Source organism: Cimex lectularius, unplaced genomic scaffold (genome assembly GCF_000648675.2).
Source record: "Cimex lectularius strain Harlan isolate CLEC.00 unplaced genomic scaffold, Clec_2.1 scaffold31, whole genome shotgun sequence".
Taxonomy (NCBI): Eukaryota; Metazoa; Arthropoda; class Insecta; order Hemiptera; family Cimicidae; genus Cimex; species Cimex lectularius.
Genome location: NW_019392645.1, coordinates 875,164 through 897,735, shown reverse-complemented (window position 1 = coordinate 897,735; position 22,572 = coordinate 875,164). Strand labels below are relative to the sequence as shown.

Here is a 22,572-nt window from a genome sequence, read left to right as displayed (position 1 = left end):
CGCGAAGTATGGTCACTCACTGAAAATTTATGTATCAGGCCAAAAACATAGTCATGTTAAAATTGATTAATAACATTATGCACCAAATATTTTTCGACAACTATCACAAGGGGCTGAAAAAACTGGCTGAAAGATGGCTAATGACAAGTCCCTCAATTTTTGTTTTTCCAGTATTTCATCAAGTCTTGACGACAATTTGGCGGGCAATAAATATTATTTATCAATGTTATAGAATTTTAAGTAGAGTTACAATTGATCTGGTTGTATCACTTTTCCTTTTTCTCGTCGGAAAAATATTTAGTTGTTGACTTTGGCACACTCTGCCATATTCAAACAATATACGTTTAGTAAAAGGTTTTCCTAACCTAACATAAGTCTACCTAACCTAACTGATCCGCCACCCAAAGCCTAAACTAACGTAAATCCTATACTAACACTAATTCTAACCTTAACAGTACCTAGCCTAACCTAACCGAATTTTTATTTTTCAAGTATATCGTTCCAGTCTTGACCGCAATTTGGAGGGCGATAAAAATTATTTTCCGATGCTAAAGAATTTTAAATAGGACAGGTTTGGTTGGATCAAACTGTCGTTTTTCTCGTCGGAAAAACGTTTAATTGCTGACTTAGGCACACTCTGTGATAATAAAACAGTATAAGTTTGGTAAAGTTTTATTAAACTAACCTTAACTCTAACCAGCCTAACCTAACTTGTCTGTAACCCAAAGCTTATACTAACCTAACCTTTATACTAGCCTAAAACAGTACCTCACCTATCCTCACCATTTCTAACCTATCCACAATTTCAGTAATTTATTGTTTTAGTTGTAATGACGATTAAAAATATATCAAATGACTCGTATTTTAATACAAATATGTATCTAATAATAAAAGCTACATCTTTTAGCAATAAATGGGGGATTAAAAAAGTCTAATCTTAAAAGTCGTGCAGTGACCAAATAAAAGTTCCTTTGGGTGGGAAAGAGATTAAATAGAGTCTTAAACGTTAAAATGAAGGTAATAAACGTCTAGAAAAACGGAATCGTTATTTAGACAGATCGCGTGAATTTAACCCTATGTGTGTGCGATGTGAAAGTCCGCCGAACGTTTTAACAAATCTTTTATGCACGCAATCTAACATATACTTGTGTGTGTGTGTGTGTGTGTGTGTGTGTCTTTTAAACCGGACAACAAAACCACCGGCGGAAAGTATCAAATTTAACACGATTTTCATTTCCCCTCCGCGTTTGATGTGAAATGTCACGTTTTTAATCCCGTCAATGGACAGTCTAAATATAGCACGGACTAGAGCGGACCCGCCTAGAGAAAACGTAGCGAAAGTGGACCATTTACACAAACAAAAAATGGGGGACAAATTGCTTCTAATTATCTGTCACAATTAGGCAAGTTTTGGGTTGTAACTAAAACGAGTGTATTTTTGAATTTCTTAATCTTCCTATATNTGGTGTTTGACAACATTACAATTGACAGAATTGTTCATTATCAGGAGTGAGAAAATCTTTTGTTATAGGAGAATTTGTTGCCATATATATTTTTTTATATTCAATTTCAGCATCGCATCGAAAGCAGTAAAATATGTGCTTACGCTACAGAACAAGGATGGAGCTGGAAGACCCATTTTCTCTATACCTACTGCTAATTTTCACTGTTTTTGTTTTAAAATAATTAGTTTTAAAACACAAAGTATAATAAGTATTTTTTTAAAATTGATAAACGGAGCAACAAGACCCTAGGAGCCAAAGAACATTAAAAAAAAATAATTCAAGCACATTTTTAAGGTAGTTTCCTGCCTTTGTGTATTTCAATATTAAATGAGATTAGGTATAAAATGTTCGACAAATCAAAAGACGCTTTCCGTAAAGTAAGCCGAAAAACTTTTATTTCGAACAATCAATTCCAATTGTTTTAAGTGCCTATGAAGTCCTTAGATAGGAATTTTCATAGGAAATGAAATTGACATTTTTACGTGGATCGGCTGGGGCCTGTTTTCTTCTCCTGTCCTTTATTCCACTTAAAAATTCCTAACTTTTCTGGTTTTTATCCTAATGCAACGGGATTAGACTGTGTCCAAAAGCAGAATTTTTCTCTTCGATCTTTGTCAACAAAGTTTAGATTTTATGTTATTATGAGCGAGAAAAATAATAATGAAATCAATAAAAACAACCTGAAACGTTTTATTTTACATTCCTATTTCTAATTTATTTGCAAAAGCACAATTTATGCCATTACATGTAGTTTATAGGCTTATAAATATCTATAAAATTTCATGTCGATCAGTGGAGTTGCTTCAAAGCTATTTTTGTGCTTTTCAGACATAATTCTAGGTTAATTTGAAATGTGTGGTGAGTAGTGACCGTTAGTCGATATTTATTCAGATATCGTGAGATGCGGTCTGGTGTGATGTACGTATACTAGGTAGAAATACTTTGATTGAATATAATAAAAAATATATTTTGCATTAAATAAATTCATTTTTTCCACATCCTACATGTATTTGTTAAGTGTAAACAATGTTTGTAAATCCCAGGCCCTGAAGATGATTTCAATAAAGATCGAAACGTTGATTTTGATTATTTTAGTAACTATTTCAAGGATTATAGCTTTCGTTGGGTTTCAGCTATCAGGTTCTCCAATTTCGGTAGAGCTATGGGGGGAAAGATGTACGCCATTAGAACAAAGATTTTGAATAAGGTCCAATTTAGTAAACTTTTAGACTCCGATGTGATACGTTTGAGTTGCGATGACTTTGATATTCACCTGGTCCCTGTTTATCTGAGCTGTTCCTCCTGGGAGGGGGACCTGGAGATTTTGAGGGATGCCTTGGGTTATACGCCTAGTTTAAGATACATCTTAATGGGAAATTTTAATGCAAGGATTGGTGAAGCTCAATCCCTGACAGAGGATCTTATTCTTGAGAATGATAGGTGCTCTCACAGCAGAAAATCCAAGGATGGAATCATCAATGCAAATGGGAGAAGTTTTCTAGACTTTTGCAGCGATTTTGGCCTTTTAGTCTCGAATGGACGTTTTGACTCTGACTCCGAGGGGGAATTGACCTATTTAAGTACCGTTGGTTGCACAGTTATCGATTACTGTTGTGTCTCGTTGGATTGCATTTCCTTGATAGATGGGTTTTCTGTTTTGCCGGAATATTTTTCTGATCATCTTCCTCTGAGTTTGAGCCTCTCTTGCAGGACTTTAACGGAAAGGACACCTCCTGAGGAACTTCCTAAACTGTCCTGGAACCCTAAGTTTGCGGAGGTATACAGAGAAAGGCTCGGGGGGTTATTGCCTGAAATGGATTGCTGTGAAGAGAATCATCAGTTACGTTTGAATGCACTTGTTGCTGCTATAAAATCGGCCTTCCCAATCCCTAATCCCGCTTTTTCTATGCTTCGTGCTTATAAAAACCCCTGGTTTGACAACCACTGTTGGAGACTTAGAGGGAAGTTGTTTGCACTTCTTAACTTATTTCGTAAATCAAGTGATGAAAGTGTTTGCCGTGCTCTTCTACATGCAAAACGTGAATTCAAACAATTATGTTTAATAAAGAAGAAAGAGTTTTACATTTCGTCATGCAAGCAATTGGGCGCTGCTAGTGACTCTAGGGAGTTTTGGAGGTTGGCAAACAGTTTTAAAAGAGGGAGCTCGTGGAGCTCAAACAATATATCTCTTCAGTCCTGGAAGTCATATTTTGAGTCACAGTTAAATCCATCCGTCCTCATAAACCACATTTCTTACTGCGAACCGTATATTTTGGACCCGTTTCTGGATAGTCCTTTTTCATACGACGAACTTAAGAGTGTCATCTCTCAGTTGAAAAATAATAAGGCTCCTGGACAAGAGGGTGTTCCGTTTGAATTTTACAAAAACGCCCCTGATTCCTTTTTGATCAAGTTATTGTCTTTATTTAACGCTATTTATGAATCTGGGGTGGTCCCTTCATCATTCGGGAAATCTATCATTTCTCCACTTTACAAGAAGGGTAACCGTGATGAGGTTGCCAACTATAGGGGAATTTCTTGTATAGATTAGGTGGCCAAAATCTTTTCATCACTTTTACTGCGGAGAATTCAGGCCCATGTACAGTCAAACGAGCTACTGAGTGAATGCCAGATGGGGTTCAGGAAAGGATATTCTACGGCTGACAACTTGTCCACACTAATAAATATAATTAATTTAGCGACTAATAAGGGCCGTAAAGTGTATTGTTTCTTCGTTGATCTTAAGGCCGCATTTGACAGAGTCGATAGAAGAGCGCTTATTTTCAAACTACTAAATGCAAAGTTTTCAACTAAGATTATTGGTGTCCTCAAGTCACTTTTTGAATCGGCTGCATCTGCAGTAAGAGGCAGAGATGGTGTGTCCGACTTCTTCGATGTTGGTATGGGGGTCAGACAGGGATGTGTCCTTAGTCCAATTCTGTTTGCTCTATTTCTGGATGACCTTCCGTCGGCACTGGAGTTTGGCATTCGTATAGGGAGTGTTGTCATTAAAATTCTCTTGTACGCCGACGACATTGTTTTGATTGCGGATTCGCCGGTTGCCCTGCAAAGAAATATTAAAAAGCTAGAGGAGTATTGCGATCAATGGAGCCTGACGGTGAACCTTGACAAGTCAAAGATTGTGGTTTTTCGTGCGGGTGGAAGGTTAGGGAAGAATGAGAGATGGGTGTTGCGGAATAGGAGAATTGAAGTGGTGAGCGAGTATTGTTATCTGGGAGTAACGCTTACCCCAAAACTGTCGATGGTCAAACATGTAAAGAAGAAAGCCCCGGCAGCGAAACTGGCTATAAATAAGGTTTGGTCTGGCCTAATTTCAAACGACCTCGTACCAATAAAAAGTAAATATCAAATTTTCACAGCCGTTTGTCGAGCAATTCTTTGCTATGCAGGTTTTTTTGTTCGTAAGTTGTTGCAGGGTAAACTCATCAACTCCTAATTACATGTTGTATATTGAGACTGGCATGGAACTGTTGTTTGTTTATTCTTTAAGGTTACATTTTAAGTTTATTTTGAAATCGCTTCAAGCTCCTGATTCTCGCCTGGCAAAAATTTCATCACTTGAAGTTATTAAGGGTAACATATCCTGGTTCAGATCCTGGAATTCTCTTGCGGAGAGGTATAATGTGGCTCGGTTCTCTTTGGATAATTTTGCAGCATGGTCTGAAATGTTTTCCAATCTTCTTCATATTATGGGGGCTCGTCATCGAGAGAGTTGTATTTCTCGTGACGTGGACTCGAATAGATTCCAAATCTACAAGGAGTTGAATCATTCCCTAACTCCTTGCAATGTTTTTTCTGCTCCAGCAAATGATGTTCCGTTCTCTTTTTTCCGCTGGTTGTTTAAAATTCGAGGGGAGTTGTTGTTCCTGAATTTCAGGCCTTGGGTTGGGAGTACTCCTGCCACTGCAGTGTGCTCTCTATGCAACTCAGGTGATCGTGAGGATGCATTTCATTTTCTCGCTAGATGAATGCTCGGTCCTGAACGAATTGAGGTATCTGTACGTGGGTAAGGGTTTTCTGACGAGGGAAGAGCTCATAGCCCTTCTGAACGGCTCCGATTGCCGGGGTCTTGTTGATTTTGCTCGGAAAGCCTGGTTTTACAGATATGAATACATTGGAATGTAGGGAATTAATATTCTGTTCGTCTTATTTTGTTTCTTTTTTCTTTTTTGTTTGTCTTTTTTTATTTTTTTTTATTTTGTTCTGTTTGTTTTAATAAATATAATTTGTAATTTGTGGGCTTCTAAATGCGAATTCTGTTGGCCTGTGGGGGACCCTATGTAAGTTAGAATCCTTTTGTTCTTTGAAGTGTCATTTTTATTATTTTCAAAGTTTATCGCAATTCAACCTTGTAATTTGAAAATCCTGTAAATAATTGTAACCTCTGAAGTTGATATTTTTATATATATATATATTTTAAATTCTCCTTTTCTCATAATTATATAATTATGTATATTCTTGGGATAGTAAAGCACTCCGAACTCTGGCTGACGGTTTTAATACCATGCCATAATAATACTGTTTTTTATTTTTAACTTCAAATTTTTTCATTTTGTAAATAAAGTATATCTATCTATCTATCATATAAAAATTAATTTCAATTAAAATTAAAAATTATATAAAATTTAGTACAAAAACAAATGATTTTTTCAATTAAATATTTCTCTTTTTGCATGAAAAATAATCGGGCTCTTAAAAACTAGATGCATGGAAATTAATTAAAATTGAAATTAAAAATGAGATAAAATTAGATGTTAAAATATAGGATTCTTATTTTACAGAATGGTTAAAAAAAGTTACTAACAAAACTCAAATATGAACGTATATAAGGTTTTTCTGTCAAACCTTTTAATATTTAATGTTATATATTTCATATAATTTATAATTTTAATTGTAATTAATTTTCATAATCTCTTAAGAGCCCAATTATTTTATTTTAAAACAAATTCAGAAATATTCAATTTTTTCAATACTTTAAAGGTAGGGTTAATTTGAAGTAAAAAAAAAGTTGATTTGAACGTAAATAAGCCTTAATTTGAGGTTAAAAATGGTTAATTTGAAGTTAAAAAAAGGAATAATTTGAATGTGAAAAAAATTATTTTGACGTCAAAAAGGGTTAATTTGACATTAAAAATGGTCAATTTGTAGTTGGAAAAAGGGTTAATTTGACATTAAAAATTGGCAATTTAAGTTAGAAAAGGGTTAATTTGACGGTAACATTGAAAAAAGTGTTAATTTGACATTAAAAATTGGTAATTTAAGTTAGAAAAGGGTTAATTTGACGGTAAAATTGAAAAAAGGGTTAATTTGACATTAAAAATTGGTAATTTAAGTTACAAAAGGGTTAATTTGACGGTAAAATTTAAAAAATGGTTAATTTGACATTAAAAATGGTTAATTTTAAGTTGGAAAAAGGGTTAGTTTGACATTAAAAATGGTCAATTTGTAGTTGGAAAAAGGGTTAGTTTGACATTAAAAATGGTCAATTTGTTGTTGGAAAAAGGGTTAATTTGACATTAAAAATTGGTAATTTAAGGTAGAAAAGGGTTAATTTGGCGGTAAAATTGAAAAAATGGTTAATTTGACATTAAAAATGGTTAATTTTAAGTTAGAAAAGGGTTAATTTGACATGAAAAATGGTCAATTTGTAGTTGAAAAAAGGGTTAATTTGACATTAAAAATTGGTAATTTAAGTTAGAAAAAGGTTAATTTGACGGTAAAATTGAAAAAATGATTAATTTGACATTAAAAATGGCTAATTTGAAACACAAATGAGTTTTGTTATACTACTTTGATTTTAACAACAACAATACTAATATAGCGGTTTATAAAAAATCGGTGAATTAATAAGCTTTCAAAATTTGATTCTACAAATGATCATTGTCATGGTTTATGAGTAATTGCATATTTCATAAGTGAACAATACTCTGATAAAGAAAGAATATGACACCACAAGAGCAGCACCACACTTTATGCCCTGAAGAACTAATATGAACAGTTTGATTGAGTTGGTTCCAGGGTATCGATTTCACCCTTAGCTCTCACTGATAAGAATGATTGAATTGATGTATATTTTCCACATGCTTATACCTTCAAGGGTCGTTGAGAAATATGAAAAAAAGCTCGATGGGTTCATCTTAATAAAGACCTTGAATAATTATGCTTGATGGCAACGTTGGGTCCCCTGTTCCGATTTTTGGAAAAGTCGTTTTAGAGTGAACGAATTTATTAGCTAATTTGTTGAAGTCGTGAGGAGCGGTCAAGAATGAGGTAGTTTAGAAAAACACCTCTAAAATTATAAGTATAACAGGGTTGTTTTTAAGGAATATTTTGGTTTGTTGTGTTGTATTGTGATTATTTGTGGTGAAGTGTTTTTAGTGATTTGTAATTGTGTTGATCCACTCGGCGCGAATTGTGTCTTTCTCATCATCCGTGTTTTTGCGGTTGGCAGATCGGATTTGGTAGAGGGTATTGCAAATTTGGGTGCTCCTAGTGATAGGTGTTTTTCTAAAGTACATCATTTTTGACCCTCCTCACGACTTCAACAAATTATGCAACAACAGGTCACTAAGAAACACACATTCTCACCCGACAGGAACAACACAACCAACATCGGTTTTTACGAACATAACACCTACAAACATGGACATCAAGCCACTGCCACACTCAAAGGCAACACTTTCACACAACACCAATATGACACCACAAGAGCAGCACCACACTTTATGCCCTGAAGATGACCCGAATAAAAGTCGAAACGTCGGGAAAAAATTAAAAAGGTGTTTTTCTAAACTACCTCATTCTTGACCGCTCCTCACGACATCAACAAATTATGAAACAACAAGCGAAGAAATACACGAATATTTATTAGCGTGTGTTGTGCTCAGTGCACCATCGACACTCAATTAGATTACTTAGAATTGATAGTATATGTGATGGGGGCATATCGAGTGCTCGGGGCGGCATCAGGCATGAGTGAATGTTATACACTGACAGGCAAAAAATTCCACCCACTTATAATATAACTTGATTTGTATATATTTTTATACATTAATCCAAGTTAATCAAAGTTTCACGTTTTTTAACGTTTAAAAAAGTAAAGAAAAAAACGTAAATTGCAAGGAAACAACAGTACGGACAGTAACAATTTGTTTTAATTAGATTTTTAATTAACCTTTCAATATCACGTATTTCCTCCTCTTTCCTTAATTACATCTCGATTCCTCGGCATACGTTCTTCCAGTCTGGAAATGTCTCTTTGCTGGAGGTTGACCATTCTTCACGAAGAGTCCTTTCAAGATCGTGCGGTGTATAAGGAGGTGATGGACGTAATTCGTCTATTGAGGTTATAGCAAAAATGTTCGATGGGGTTCAAATCTGGAGCTGGCCAGAGTAAGACCATGTTATGCCGTTGAAGGTACGCTTGTCCTATGCGAGCGACATGTAGACGGGCATTATCGTGCAGTAGAATAGAATTGTCGCTGATTTCAACGAGTATAGGCAACGCATGATGTTCCAAAATTTCATCCACATGCCGAGTGGCCATGAAAGACCCTCCACAACAACAACCAACTCTGTGCGACTCCTCATTGAGAGCCCCGCCCACATCATCACTGAGCTACGTTGAAAAGGTTGACTCTGGGAAAAATTACAGGCCTTACATTACCTTACATTTCGCCCACTCCACACTCTGTCACGCCCATCTGGAGATCGTAGAGCAAATCCTACACTCGTCTGTAAAAAGTACAGTAGACCAATCGTCTAGAGCCGTGCAACTCAGTGGGTTCTGGTCAATTCTGGTCCTCTTACGGGGCGAAAAGCCATCAGTCCATACTGATTTAATTTTCTTCAAGCAGTGCTTTCGGAAATTTGGACAACTCGAACTTCCTGGTGCTGATGAATCGCTTGAACAACATAAGGTGCATGGAACGTCCATCATCAACAAGTGCCACACCACGCGCAACATCCCAGCACTAAGTGGCATTTTTAAGTTTAAAAATTGAAATTAAGAAAACAAAGATGAAAACTAAACAGAAATTGCTTCAGAATTCAAATGAGTCTGAATAAATATTTTAAATGCCGTAAAATTTGAACATTGAAAAATCATTTATCCTTGTTTTGGATTAAGGGTTAAGTGTGTTTACGTCTAATTGATATTCCCAATTTAAAACAGCATAAACAAATATTTATTGATAAAACCAATGAAACAAATTAAGGGCACGATTTTCTTTTATCGAAAAAAAAAATCAATTGGGTGGGATTTTTGCCTGTCAGTGTATACATTAAAAATTGTATGCGTTGGGGCTGAAACGTCAGCAGCTGTTGACAGGCCCTGAAGCTAATCTCGACGGCGGGACGGATAAAACTTCGTAATGGTAAAAATCGATTCTATCTGTGGGGAAAGCTATTTCAATTGAGGTCATAGGATATTGACAAAATTTTGTTAATTTTCGAATAAAAACAAAGATTTATGTTGATTTATTTGTGAAAATAGAAAGGTTGATGAAAGTGAATCTTGTTTATTTGTGTACAAACGGATATTGGATAGGTTTGATGTTTTTTTTGTCTATAATTGATGTGAAAAGGCCTCGGCGAGCGGTGGCTGCCCGTAGTGAGCACGATTTCACTTGTATTGATAAAAATAATTGTATTTGTGGAAAGGCGGAGTGCGTTGACTGGGGGGTGGGAGGGACAAAATGGAGGGGTGAACCCTGGGTTGGAGGATTGTGCGCAGGGTAACGCCTCCGGAGCCTCCCTCTACCGGACCTCCTTCCACAAACTTCTGCCGGTCCGCTCCACGCCATTACCAGTCGACAGCTCCGACGGTTCCATATTTCTGGCACGTGTTCCCGGGAGAATACACGCTTGTTATGTAGAACGATCCGAAATGCCTCGGCCGTGCCGGGAGACTTACGGGGATCAGAAGCCTCCCTACTCGTACATATCTCTGACAGCGATGGCCATATGGAGTTCGCCGGACAAGATGCTACCCCTCGCCGATATCTACAGGTTCATCAGCGAAAGATTCCCCTATTACAGGAACAACACCCAAAGATGGCAGAACTCTCTCAGGCACAATCTTTCGTTCAACGACTGCTTCGTCAAGATACCTAGGAGGCCGGACAGGCCTGGGAAAGGCGCCTACTGGACTCTCCATCCCGCCGCGTTGGACATGTTCGAGAACGGCTCGTTCCTGAGGCGGAGGAAGAGGTTCAAACTGCCCAAGCCGAAAGAGCTGGAGGCGGCTTGCAAGGCGGCGGAAGAGGCGGCCCGGCCCAAGCCTCCTCCGAGTAAATCCTTCAGCATAGAGAGCATCATGTCGGACAAAAGGACGCCCGAACGCCACCCTCAAGCGCTGCCGGCACCGGCGTCGATCGCTTCCATGGAACCGCGGCTTCCGCCTCCGCTGCCGCCCCCGCTCGCCGCCCCCGAGAGCTACGACACCGCGGCCGCCGCAGCAGCAGCCGCCGCCGCCACACTCTACGCCGCCGCCCTCCACCGGCTCCTGCCGCCTCCTCCCTATCTTCCGATACCGCACCTTCCACCCACCACGAGTAAGTACGAAACCCATTCACTTCAAAAACTCGTTTAAAATTTTTTCCCATTCAAAAAATAAAAATAAATATATTTCCAATAGTAAACAGTGTTTTAGTGACAATTAAATTCTTTGACACTAAACACTTGATATCTCCCGCGGCACTTTCATTGGAAAAAAAATTAAAGTTCAAAAGCACAACAGTCACTATTATACTCAATAATTTTCAGTCTAATAAAAGTGCCATTTTTTTGTTTCAAAAACAAACTGGACGCAGGGAATCTTCCCAGGTCACTGAATTTAAACCTAAAAACAACCCTCGTTTCATATTAACGTAATTTCTATATTTTAGACGAAACAATTTAAATTTATTTATCAGGATAAGACATTTAAAAAAAGTCTATCCGTTGTTATTTTTCGAAATAAACTAGTATCTTAGATTTTCCGTGTTTTTTGATTTATCAATAAATTATTTTCCCGAAAAGAGGTCATAAAACATATATATANTATAATGCGATTGAAAATATAATTGTACAAGCTGGGCAATTCTTTTAACAAATTCTTTGAAAAAGTTACATGGAAGTTATATTTCCTGTAAAACCTCTTTTAAATTTATATAAAATAAACAGAAACAATTGCTTAATAATAACCAGAGTAAGTCGAAAAAAATAACAACGATCAATAAACAGTTTCTTTTTTAATCGCCGAGTTTTGAACAAAAAAGAAAAAAATATATCAACCGGTTATGATTCTAAAAAATTGCCCATAAGGTTTTTTTAAAAATTTAATTTGTACTCAGTATATTGGAAAATGAAGCAGGACCCTCGTATTTATATTTATTCTATTATTTCGAGCGTTCATTTCCGTAAATTTCAAGATAAATTGGAGAGAACGAGATTCTAATTTTTTCGTAAGACTTTCCATATTTATAACATATACGTTTTATTTCTTTGTATTTTACCTATACCTTTCTATGAAAAGTTTATTGAAATGTTTATGTACTAATAATGGGAACAATAATAGTTTAAAGAGGAAAATATGTACGAATTTTCATTGTGAATGGTTGCCGTATGAACTGAAGTGTGCTCAGTTCGATCATTTATATTTACACCTCGGTTTTTAAAACAGTAGTAAAGATTAAATTAATATTTTATGGGGAAAATAAATTTAACATAGTCACACATGAACAAAGATATTACACGGGTAATCTAAATTAAAAAAAAAAAAAAAAAAAAAAAGCACAAGGAAGTAAGGTACGTTTTGTCCATTACGAAAAATGCCTGTTTTTTAAAATATTTTTTGTGAACGTATGTTTACTTTATACCGTAACAGTATGATTTTCATTTGGAAATTGATTATAATAATTTGTTTAAAGTATTACAACTTGTGTTGTTTAGTGATTTTTGGCCGGATGGGCTGAACTTTTCTCAGTTCGACTATTACGGATGACCTCGGTTTTAAGATAGTAGTAAACATTGCATTATTATCGTTTTATCGAGGAAAAAAAATTTAACATTGTTACATGATGCACATGAAAAAATCAGCGGTTGAGATTGAAAATAAAGTTAATAAAGTTGTTACTGACAAACTTTCCACCAATTTTAAGGTCATCGTCAAGGCCAAACAATTTTAAATATGTCTACAAATTGACATTAGTTTTTAATCGATGATTTCGAATTACTTTGAAGAACGACTCAGTCGGCAGTGCCAACATTGCCAAGGACTCGGAATTGGGAGGAAAACATTTTGGAGAAAACTTTTCCTTTCAATTTATATAAAATAAACAGCAACAGTTGTTTAATTATAACCGAAATAAGCAGGAAAAAACACAATAAGCAGTGTATTTTTAATGACCGTGTTCTGAACAAAAAAACGAATAAAATTATATCAGCCGGTTATGATTCTAAAACATTGTTTATTCCATAAGCTTTTTTCTAATATTTAATTTGTATTCTGTATATTGAAAAATGAAGCAGAGACCGTACGTATTTATTTTTATTTTAATATTTTTTATTAAAAAATTTTTAAAAAAAGTTATACTTAACAACCTTGCAGTTTACGCGCTGGTCGATAAATTCTAAGAAAGAAAATTCGTAGGCTTGTGAATTTCATTTTTAAAAAAATCGGTTTTCTTTTTTAACCCTTATAAAATTTAATTGTTAATTGTTAAACATTTAGAACGAGAGAAACGGTCGATTTCCTGTATCCGTCGGTTACACTGTTACTCGGGTGGGGGGGTGGTGAAATATCGTGTAATAAATAATTATAAAACACGAAATGAAAATGTAGGTTCTATAAATAATGAGAGCCATTAAATCGGTAAATACGGCGGAGGTTTAAAAAAATGAATAAACAAAAAAGAAAATTTATCATCTACGATCCAAGCGATAACGAGTCGATGTAAAAATAGACCAGAAAAAAATCACTGTTAATTAGGAAATTTTTGGATTGAATAATAAGAAAAAAGAGTATAAATAAATGAAAATTATAATTTAAATTTGAAGACAAATTGGAGTGAACGAGATTCCAATTTATGGTAACATCGTCCGTATTATAATATACATTTTTCATTTTTTGTACGTAAAATTTTCTATGTAAAATTTAATAAAATGTTTATGTAATGATAAGGGGAACAATAATCATTTAAATATGTATAAACATCTGTTCACTTCGGTTTTAAAACAGTAGTAAATAGCTTTTTTTTATTGTGAAAGCAAATTTAACATAGTCACACACGAACAAAAAAATTAGACTTGTCATCTAAAAAATAAATAAATAAATACTACTAATAATCAAATTATGCAGCACAATGAAATAATTTCAAAACTGTTTTGTTCATTAAGAAAAAACCTGTATCTCATATTTTTATGAACGTATGTTTATTTTATGCCGTAACAGTATGATTTTCAGTTGGAAATGAATTGTAATATTTTTTAAAGTCTAAAAACTCGAGTTAATTTGAGATTTTTGGCCGGATGGAGTGAATTTTTCTCTGTTTGATCATTAAGGATGACTTCGGTGTTAAGACAGTTGAAAACATTTGATTAATATGTTATCGAGAAAAACCAGTTAGCATAATGAAACATTAACATAACAAAAATTAGACGAGGGCCATCTTAATTTTTAAAAAACTCAAATTATACAGCACAATGGAGTTATTGCAAAACTGCTCTGTCTGTTATGAAAAAAATTATTGTATTTAAGCTTTTTTTTAAATTAAAATGTATTTCTTTAATGTTGTATCAGTGAGGTTTACATTTGGAAATTAATTATAATATTTTGTTTAATGTTGATTTGTGATTTTTGGTCGGGTGTACTGAACTTTTCTCAGTTCGATCATTAAGGATCACTTCTGCTCCCGCTCGTTCCTGCTTCAAATTACCAGGGTATTTTTATATCCGTGAGATGATGCTTTACAGATAAATATTTTATTTATGAAAAGATGAGATAATCATTTGCGGTAATGCGTCCAAAGTAAGAAATAGGATAAAAAGAATGACTGTGAATTTAAATTATTGGGATTATAGGAAAAAGTTAATTAATTGTACAGTATTGCTGTCGTTGGTTTCAAATATTAAAAAAGTGAAAGAGGAAATCGGGCGAAAGACGATTATCCTCGCATCTATTCAAATTTCTTTAAATTCCGAAATTTTTTCCAAGAAGGAGAAAAGTCGGAAAAAATATTCCTGCACTGAGAAAACCAGCATAATTTACCCTTGTTAATTACCATGGCGTAAGAAAAATGAAGTCTGAGTGATGAAATATAAAATAAACTAAGATCATGAGAACTTTCCGGATACAATACATGAAAGGAGTAGGCGATGGCAAAACAAACATTTTCTGGACAAAAAACGTTGAATTTTGTCCATTATAAATATTTATTTGATTATATTAATATCAAGATCAATAAAAACAAAGCGAAAGATTTATTCGTTATGAAGGGAGACCAGAGTGCGATCCGGCCCGGTGACGCTGTGCGAGCAGTAAAGAACGCTGTGGGAAAGCGTTGGCAGCGTCAGTGGGCCGGGTCGTCCGAGAAGCACCTGCGAGTTAAGGGCACGACTGAACGATGGCCTCATCACAATCCGAAACGAAATGGAAGGATCGTGTTAACTCGGTTGAGGATTGGCCATACCCATCTGACACACGGACATCTGCTTCTGGGTCAAAACCCGCGCAGGTTTCCCGGTTGTAGAGAAAGTTGCTCAGTGTGTCTCATCTTGTCGAGGAGTGCCATGCCTTGGCCCCTACAGAGAGCGAGTAGGCATGAACCTCGATATAAAAACGGTACTCGGGCGAGCAAGTAAAATGTTGGATCCCCTATTCCGCTTTTTAAGAGAAACGGGGTTGTTTCCTCACTTGTAAATAGTGTATAAAACGTGAATATCTGTGTAAATAAGTGTATCTGTGTTGTGTTTTATTGTGTCGTGTATTTATTTGTAAGTAATTTATTTATTTGTTCGTTGTAAGTCGGTGATCTTTTAGACTGTAGGGCCGATGGCGGAATATTGAGAACCCCATCGGCCATAACAGTGCAGTGCCAGGGGGCTGAAATGACTTTATTGTTGGAAGCCCCCGGGAAAAAAAATATAAAAAAATAAAAACAAATCTATTAGAAAGTTAGAAATACGGTACAGATTTGCTGAGCGGGTAAGAAATTGTTCAGTTTAGAAAATAATTTTTTTTGTATTTTTTCGTTGTGCTCAAGTAAGCTCAAGCTGGTGATGGACAAGTTCGGTCATTTCTGAACGTTTTGGTCTATTATCAAATATTTCGGCCTATCAGACCCGTTTCGGCTTCTCTCCATCTTCAGTGCTGGGTTTCAGCCAAACTTATGAAAACTGAATATGAGTGAGAAGCCGAAATTGAGAATAACCTGAATTTTTGCATATACGACTTAGGTCAAATCACTTCGAACCAGCGCGAAATCGTTTTTACGAGACGTTACCTTAAAAAAAAAAAGGTTTTACCAAAGATCAAAGAATAAACCGAAATCTGTGAAGTATAACACTTTATGAAAAAATCATGCATGATCTTGTTTGATAACTGAAAAAGAAGTCAATGGTCTTTACGTTAAAGTCAGCTTTAAATTTTTATATTTGGCATATTACATTTTTACAATTTTTATTAGACCTGGAATGAAATATGATGAAGGATAATTTTCGCGATAAACTGTAATTGACTTGGGTTACAATGTGGTGTCTAACAAAACGAGACAACGTATTCAATCAGATTCTGCTTTTAAGGGGCTGATTTTTGGTCCTAAAAAAGAATTTTTTAAATATATTGTTTTATATTAAACTGCAGACGTTTTTGCAAAGAATGAAACAATTCCGATGAGATTCCGAGATTTAGAAGTGGTTCAAATAATTTTTTGAAAGTTGGGAATCAAGTGTTTTGGTGTATCCTTGATGAACCTAAAAATTTGGGCGTTTGAAGTCTATCGATTTTTTAAAATATTCCTTGTTCAAAATCCAAACCAAAACATCACATAACATTCGACTGTAAGATTTTTATGGCATATATTGTGGGAGAACAAGAAAAATTCCAGCTCCATCAATCAAAAAATCTCTTCTCCCTAAAGTTTTTTTTTAATCTTTCGATTCACTTTTCTTCAAAACTCTATCTTATCGAAAAAATATTTTTCACCTTATAGAACAATTATAGGCAAAAACAATCATAGCGAGAAGGATTACAAAAACGCACTCAGGGGCGTTATTGATATTAATTAATTTATAAATAAATTCTTTTGTAAACAAAAGGCCTCAAATTTGGTCACAAATTTAGGATGTTGCTCAAAAATTAACAAATCTTTATTTTTTAAAAACATTATCTACGAATTCATAGGTTACTAAGAAAAATAAAATACAAAAAAGAAAGTCTTTCTTGAAAAAGTAACGTGTACTCAAATTAAATTCCAAAGAGTTGAAGTGGATAAATAAAATTGGAAAAAAATTAGCTTTTCATTCGAAAAATAGTCCCTATCCTCTTAAAAATAGACCACTTAGTATGGACTTGTTTACGCTACTAAGTAAATTTGTTTTTGAAAGAATCAAAATGGGACTAAGTTTAAGCACCCTTTAAAGCTCTTAAGTACGAATTTTTATAGCATACAGAAACAGACATTTTTGGGCTGGATTAGACGTCTTTACGCTGTTGCTAAAAATTACCAATTTTGTTTTAAAAAAACCTTATCTAATAATTCCTATTATACTAAGAAAAATAAAATAAAAATGATTGTAAAGAAGTTATAGAAAATATCAAATTTCCTTCATATGACAAAACTCTATCATGGAAAACCCATAAAATTTAAAATTTAATAAGTTAATCAACAAATCGCGTTCAAATATTAGGAATAATTTCAACGATTAAAAACATTTAATTTAGTGCGGCTGCAACGGAGGCTTTGACAGGGAGACGAGGACAGTCCCTCAGGTTCCTGGGTTCGAATCTCATCGGCCCAACGTACTTATCTATCTACCACCTACCTATACTACCAATCGTTCTCTGAAAGTTCCAACCCTTTCAGTCGGGTTTAATTTCAAAAAAACGAAGGCAAAAATCCATCTGCTCATGTAATAGGAAGAATGATAAAAAAAAAATTATGTAGTTAGCCGAGTTAATAATACACTTAATATTTTCAAATGAACCTTGTTAAATTGCTTTGTAATACGCTAAAAATTTATTGATTTTACGATTACTCTTGCCTATTCAACTTGTTAAGCTAGGACGCAAATGAGTGGACTTGAGTGTAGTTATTATTGTTGTAATATTTATTATAATTATTGCCATTAAAGTCTGTACCAACGAATCATATATCAATTTAATGAATGCTAGACTACACAAGGAAACTTGGTTTATCCGGCCCGGAGGACCAAATTTTTTGATATTTAAATAGACAGTATTCTGTGTAATAAAATTTTCCGTGGTGTAATGGGTGCGGTGGAAATAGAAGAGTTCAGGCCTCATTGGAAAGTAAATAAGGCCACCCTTTACTTCGTGGTCAATCTTTTCCTACAAACGACGAAATTCTAGTTAGCCCTCCACTAATGTCACGTCAGGAAACAAAAATCGTAAATGATCAAACGGGATTATAGCTTTTTTCTATCAAATCAAAATCATTTTTAACTTCAAATTAACATTTTTAATTTAGAATTAACACTTTCTTTGAAACGAATAATTCATGGCTCTTTACCCATGGGAAACGGTATAAATATCAATGTTTTTATGAATATGGGATTGTGTCATTTGATCTATTTTTTTAGTTCTTTACCAATAAATTAAAGAGTTAAAAAGTTGTTTTTTAAAGAAAATTGGATTGTTTCATATTTAGATTTTTTGTACACATGGGTAAAAGGGTAAAAGTCAATGTTTTTGTGAAAATAGGGCTGTGTCATTTTTAACTTCTTTTTATCGTTGTTTACCCAGGAGAAAACAGTTAAAAGTGATTTTTACTGAGTCATTTTTATCTACTTTTTATCATTCGTTACCCATGGGTAAAATGATTAAAGTCAGTGTTTTTTTTTTTTTTGTAAAAAATTGGACTGTGCCATTTTTGAGCTTCTTTCTAGCATCGTTTATTTTACACACGATAAAAGGGTTAAAAGTACTTTTTTTAATGGAAATGAACAGTGTAATTTAACTTAGGAGATGGTATAAAATATAAGCATGTACAGTAAAATTCCAGTATATTTACGGGGTTTTTTAATGGAAAATAATTGGGCTGTCAGAAAACTATATGAAAATGAAAGTTTAATATTATAAAAATGATAAAAATAAAACATTCTTCTTTTAATTTGAGAAATGTGAGAATTTTGGTTTTTAAGAGCATACTTTTGTGTGCAAAACATCAAATTAAAAGAATCATTTGTTTTTACTTTTAATTTTATACAACTTTTAATTGATTTTCATGCTATCTTCTATCCCAATTTTTTTGTAACGCGTGCTTACGTTTCAGGCCTTAAGGTTTTTTTGAAAGGGGTCATTTGATACCATAAATGGTTAATTTGAAGTTAAAAGGAGTTAATTTGATGTTAGAAAGAGTTAATGTCCAAAAGAATTCATTTGAAGTTAAAAACGGTTAATTTGAAGTTAAAAAGGGTTAATTTCACGAGAAAAATGTTATATTTACGAATTCTTTTAAAATATAAAATAACTTCTCTCTTAAAAATCATATGAAAATTAATTACAATTACAATTAAGAGATGTACACAATACAAAGGGTTCTACTTTTAATCTGATAAATGTGAGCAATTTGCTTTTTAAGAGCCCATTTATTTTATATGCGACAAAAATCAAATAAATAATTGTTTTACAGCCCAATTATTTTACATTTAAATAATTTAATTTTATACATTTGTCAATTTTAATTTTTATTATTTGTTTATTAATTATTGTTTTTAATTTTGTATAATTACCTTGCTCATTGTTACCTACTTGAAGGTAGTTGTAATGTACTACAAATTAAGAAAAAAATTAATCAATTTTCATATGGTCCTCTATGAGCCCTAGTAATAATAATAACAAAAAATATTTACAAAACAAACATAAAAATAACGGCATGGATAAAAACCGTCTGCCGGAGGTTGAAGCCACAACCATTTAAAAAAAATTATACATATATAAGATAATAATAATAATAATACAATGATAATAAATTAAAAAGGAAAAGGACTACTGATTATAATTGAATTCCCTAATTAGTTCATTACGATACGACGAAGCTTGTGCGAATCTGATCAGTTGCAGTCTGTTCCTGCCATTAAGGAATTCAATTATCTGGGATCTGCTGAGCCTGATGTGACCTGTATGGGGATGTCTAAATTCCGAGAGGATGGGACATACACCCAAGAAATGGATCACATCCTCCTTTTCTCTGAGGTTACAAAGAGCACAGAGGGGTAACTCTCTTTCTCGCCACGGAGTGTAGTTACGATAAAGCAACTCGCCTCTTAATTTAAAAAACCAGCTCCGCTCCGTGGGAGAAAGATCTGTATTTCTTGAATTAAGGGACAGCAGGGTAGGGGGGTACTGCAGATCTTTATATAAAAGAAAACGGTTGGACTGCCGAGCCGACCACACACACTCTTCCCGGTAATATTCATCCATCCTTTGACATATGCCCATTAACTGGACACACCATTTATCCAGATCCTGGAAGTTGGAGTCAAAAGGGCATGAGTACTTTTCCGCCAAATTAACCCAGTGCTTGAATCAGAACGTTTTTTTCTTGATAGCCTTTAAGACTAGAGAACGAGAAAGGCGGTGAGCAGGCAGATCCAAAGTCTTGATGCAGTAACTAACATGGAGACGGAAGGTGAAAACATGAACCAGAGAGGTTGATGTCTCAATAGAAACCATGTAATTTGATGTTATGAGGGGGAGCCCCAACAACCTCTTAATAAAGAAACGTTGAAATTTGTCCACCAATTCCTGTCGTTGAAACCCCCAACACTGGGCACCATAGCACACAATTGAGCGGCAGACAGCTTTGAATAAGCTATATTTGGTGGAAGGAGGAACTCTACCGTTATTAATGAGAACCTTCCAACCTTCTATGATCCCTAGTATTTTATATTTATTTTTTCTTTACCTGAAGGAACTTCACTAGTGAGCGATTCATACCTCCTAGGGCTTTTTGAAAGGCTTAATTTAAAATTACAATGGGTTAATTTGTAGTTAAAAAAGGTTAACTTGAAATTGAAAAAAAAAGATTAATTTGAAGTTGAAAAGGGTTCAATTAACATTAAAATGGTTTAATTTGACGGAAAAAGGATTTAAAATTGGAATGTATACGCATTTAACCATAAATATAAAAATAAATGAATTGTTTATTATTAACTCATAATTAATTAATTGTACGTAATTTTTAATTTTAATTGTAATTGTAATTAATGTTCATGTGGGTTTTTATATAAGAGCCCAATTATTTTATATTTAAAAAATTGCAGAAGAATCCTTTATTTTTTAGATTTAATTATGTGCATGTTTGCAATTAATTTTCACATGGTATTCTAAGAGACCAATTATTTCATATTTAACAAAAATCGCATTTATACAGAAATTTTATTTTATTCTTATATTATGTTATTTATCTTATATACTTAGGCTTTTTTTGTTATAGAAAGGGTTTAATTGAAATTAAAAAGTGTTAATTTTTTGTCGGAAAAAGTTGTTAACCGAACCGGTCGGCGCCACCCCGAAGGGGCCATGTTTGCATCTGGAAACGTGCATTTTGCAACAATCAGCAATGTAAACTAAATTTTTTTAAATATACTTCTTCAATTGCATTGTTCACTTTTTGAAGTTAAGTGTGGGATGAGACAGGGTTGGGCATTGAGCTTGATCTTGCATGCCCTTTGGACTTTTTTCTCTCATAGAATGTACGATCTGAATAGGCAATGCCGTTATAAAAGTTTCAATGTATGCGTACACCGTCATTACTACTCATGAGCTATAAAAAACAATTAAACTTTTCGAAGCATGTTTTTATAAAGAGGCCGTGGTTTTTAGATCCTTGGCTTTTTTTTAAAAAAAAGGGAAACTAGAATCGTTTGGGTGCAAGTGGTCTAAAAATGGTGGCGATAAGGTTAGGATTTTCTATGGCGTAACGGTTATGACGTACGTAAGCCTCGGGGTAATTTATTATCATTTTAAACCTTCTCTTTTAGCATTTTTACATTGCAATACAGTACAATTTTATTCGGTGTTTACAATACGTAAAAACTGTATACACGTGTCAGTTTAAAAATTCTTCTATGCAATAGAACACTTGTGATATCAATTTTTTTAACTTTATTTATATGTACATAAAAATTTTATTTTTTGTAACTTTTTGGAATGAAATTATAAAATAATATACAGTGGTCATTGGTCAAAAGCTCCTTTTACGAACCCACCATTTATTATGTTCAACATTAAATTATGATTAGACTGCGGGTAAAATGGCACGAATTTCTCAGCAACAAGACAGTTTTTAGTCAATTTTAAATATCCAAAGTTCATTTATCTCTAGTTCTCTATATTTGTGTTTGCAATCCTGTTCGTACAATAACACGCAATTTATTATGTTTAACATTAAATTATGATTGGACAACGGGTAAAATGGCAAGAATTTCGGAATAGTCTACAGGCTGTTAGAACATAAGTTCCCAACATATGTAGTAAAGATCATAATGTCTTATCTAAGTGAAAGATCCTTTCGCGTTGTTCTTAATAAGGCTACGTCTTCTTCTTTCAAAGTTGTTGCTGGGGTCCCTCAAAGGTCTATCCTAGGGCCAACACTTTTTTCTATATTCTTAAATGCCCTCCCTACACTAGACAGGTTAAACTGTAAGTTGGCCCTTTACGCTGACGACATCGTAATATATTGTTCCTCCTGGAGACAGAATGCTATAGCAAACAGTTTGAACTTGGCTGTACGAAAAATAGTACGCTTCTGCCACAGATGGAAGTTAATTTTAAACACTGCAAAAACAGAATCGATATTTTTTACTAGGCGGCGACCCTCTC

The 22,572-nt window shown here is 34.2% G+C and overlaps 2 protein-coding genes across 3 annotated transcripts in view; both read left to right on the top strand.

Moving 5' to 3' along the window:
- The first annotated feature begins 2,679 nt into the window (after nucleotides 1-2,679).
- On the top strand, nucleotides 2,680-4,056 carry LOC112128401. Its single transcript, XM_024230446.1, has one exon. The coding sequence runs from the start codon at nucleotides 2,680-2,682 to the stop codon at nucleotides 4,054-4,056; it is 1,377 nt and encodes a 458-aa protein (XP_024086214.1).
- Nucleotides 4,057-10,299: 6,243 nt separating this feature from the next.
- The window catches only part of LOC106670446 (fork head domain-containing protein FD4-like), a 129,586-nt gene continuing 117,313 nt past the window's right edge, over nucleotides 10,300-22,572 (top strand). Inside the window, exon 1 of one of the 2 annotated variants that reach the window (XM_014400804.2) lies at nucleotides 10,300-11,080. In XM_014400804.2, coding sequence (XP_014256290.1) covers nucleotides 10,414-11,080 — 667 coding nt within the window. In that variant the 5' untranslated portion in view covers nucleotides 10,300-10,413. The remainder of the gene's footprint in view (nucleotides 11,081-22,572) is intronic. The other variant, XM_014400802.2, reaches the window with a different exon arrangement.

Excerpts from the sequence above, each read along its gene's own strand:
- LOC112128401 (XM_024230446.1), top strand. The coding sequence starts at position 2,680 with ATGTACGCCATTAGAACAAAGATTTTGAATAAGGTCCAATTTAGTAAA.